Source organism: Neltuma alba, unplaced genomic scaffold (assembly GCF_004799145.2).
Source record: "Neltuma alba isolate B1F8T4 unplaced genomic scaffold, ASM479914v2 tig00012034_pilon, whole genome shotgun sequence".
In the NCBI taxonomy this organism is placed as follows: domain Eukaryota; kingdom Viridiplantae; phylum Streptophyta; class Magnoliopsida; order Fabales; family Fabaceae; genus Neltuma; species Neltuma alba.
Genome location: NW_021636600.1, coordinates 68,774 through 70,857, shown reverse-complemented (window position 1 = coordinate 70,857; position 2,084 = coordinate 68,774). Strand labels below are relative to the sequence as shown.

The 2,084-nt window shown below is 40.3% G+C and overlaps 1 protein-coding gene across 1 annotated transcript; it reads left to right on the top strand.

The window, feature by feature from the left end:
• The first annotated feature begins 217 nt into the window (after positions 1-217).
• Positions 218-1,015, top strand: LOC114721383 (uncharacterized). The gene has a single exon (XM_028907209.1). The coding sequence runs from the start codon at positions 218-220 to the stop codon at positions 1,013-1,015; it is 798 nt and encodes a 265-aa protein (XP_028763042.1).
• Positions 1,016-2,084: the final 1,069 nt, after the last annotated feature.

The window sequence follows — 2,084 nt, the reverse complement described above, 5'->3', positions numbered from 1 at the left end:
ATGTATATCCATTTCCCTTTCCTCCTTGTATCTTCTGCTTTTCTGCGAAACATCCGATCCGCGTAAAAAACTTATAGAGGAAGGTACGGAGCAAGAAAAAGAGAGAGACTAACTCAAGAAGCCAAAACACCATCAATTTAAGCTCACTGATCAGGAACCAAATAGAAGTATCAACGTAGAAGCTTATTATCAAATAGAAAGTGATTTCGGAGAGACAATGAATCACCCATGGCATGACCATCCAGTGAGGCTGGAACGAGACGAAGCAAACCCATTTGAATGCAGTGGATGCAAAGAACTAGGGTCTGGCCCTAGGTACCAGTGTGAAATGGATTGTCCCTTTGTCCTGCACGAGGACTGCTTCAAGGCTCGCCCTAAGGACCCATCCAGAACCCATCCGTTGATGGGTAACTGCAGATTCCAGTTTCTCTGGGAACCTCCTGGCGGACCAGAGAGCCGGTTGTGCGACGCTTGCGGGAGGGATGTTAAAGGGTTTGTGTATCATGATCAGTACAGACACAAGCTTGACTTGCACCCTTGTTGCATGAACCTTAAGAGCACCATGTCTGATCCCTCTAAAAGTCTGACTCTGATTCTTAATGACAAGATGCCCTCCAAGTGTGTGAAATGTAAGGAGAAGAATTTAAAAATACAGAGCAAAAGGCCGTTCAGAGGGTGGTCTTACGTGTCTTCCTGTGGAAACTATTGTTACCATGTCTATTGTGTGAAGAAATTGATTCTGGAAAAATGGAAAAGTGGCTATTTGAATGTTGGTTCCTCTTGTTCTTCTTCGTCTCTGAGGGGAAGAAACTTGTCCATCCATGAGACTGCAAGCTCAAGGTCGATCACATCAGCCAAAAGTTCTTCGGCCTTGGCAAGAAGACGCTCGTCGAGATCATCTTTCACTCGTGGGCTGATCAAACTGGCGAAGATAGGTCTGAGCGTTATAATATCAGTTCTACTCGGAAATCCAACTCCACTGTTTACTGCCCTCGCTGAAAACTTGCTGGATTGAAGGAAACGGATGCAGTTCCAGTATGTGATATATATCTATATAATTTACGTAATGGTATTTTTATACTGGTCGTAATCCTTGAGCTTTTTTTGTATTATGTGTGTCGAACTTGGGTTAACTGATGATTGATCCAAGCCTCTGCCGATTGGCTTCGTGTTCTCTTGGCACTTTGGTTGTACTTTTGCACAGTTTGTTTTCTTTTACTGGATCCTCCAACCTTTAAAGTTTAGGTTGAAGTCCAGATTGATTTATTTTTGAATTTGTGTTCTATGTGTAAAAGAACAAGCTAGGTTTCGAATGTGAGGCTTTAAGAAGAAATATTGATCTGTATGTAAATTGAACCCTGAATGTGAAAAACTATCCGGACACGAGGTTGCAAACTAGAGCTCATAAGATTACGACATATCATTAGAAAGGTAAAATAACTTCATATTATAAATTTCAAATGGATTATTTCGACGGATCTTTAATTAAAAAAAAAAGAAGAAGAAGACAGAGATATATATTTAGTTCTTATATTGTTTCCTCATGGCATGTCGGATTTTTCAATGGAATATTTATTCTTTAACAAATACTATCATTAGCGCTTTGAAATTCTCTTGATCATAATTTAATTGGATAAAAATATTAAGCATATAAAATTAAATATCTAAGTTTTGTTTATTTTGAAAGTGAAGGAAGATGTTTTGCCTTCATCTTCCAAAACCACACGCAAGTAGAATCACTGCGACCTATCCAGTTCTTTTTTGAAAAAAGAAGAAAGAAGACTCAGTACGACTCAACCCATGCTACGCGCGGTAGATACACGACTAGATTAAGGAAAGGGAGAGAAGAGTTTCTTCTTCTTTCTTTTTTTTTGGTTACAACAGAACAATCAAGTAAACTAAACTACTATCCTACGCGGAAGCTCAGTTCCAACTATATCTTCTTGGAGGATCTCTTCTACCTCCGGAGGCGGGGAGAGAAGAGTTTCTAGATGTAAAGAACCTCGTAATGCCTTTTCTCCCTTCCCCTCTCTCGATTCTTCAGGGCGGTGGGGCGAGCTCGTTCACGGAATCTTCCCCTTTAT

Bases quoted from the DNA above. Each gene is read 5' to 3' on its own strand.
- LOC114721383 (XM_028907209.1), top strand. From the start codon at position 218: ATGAATCACCCATGGCATGACCATCCAGTGAGGCTGGAACGAGACGAA.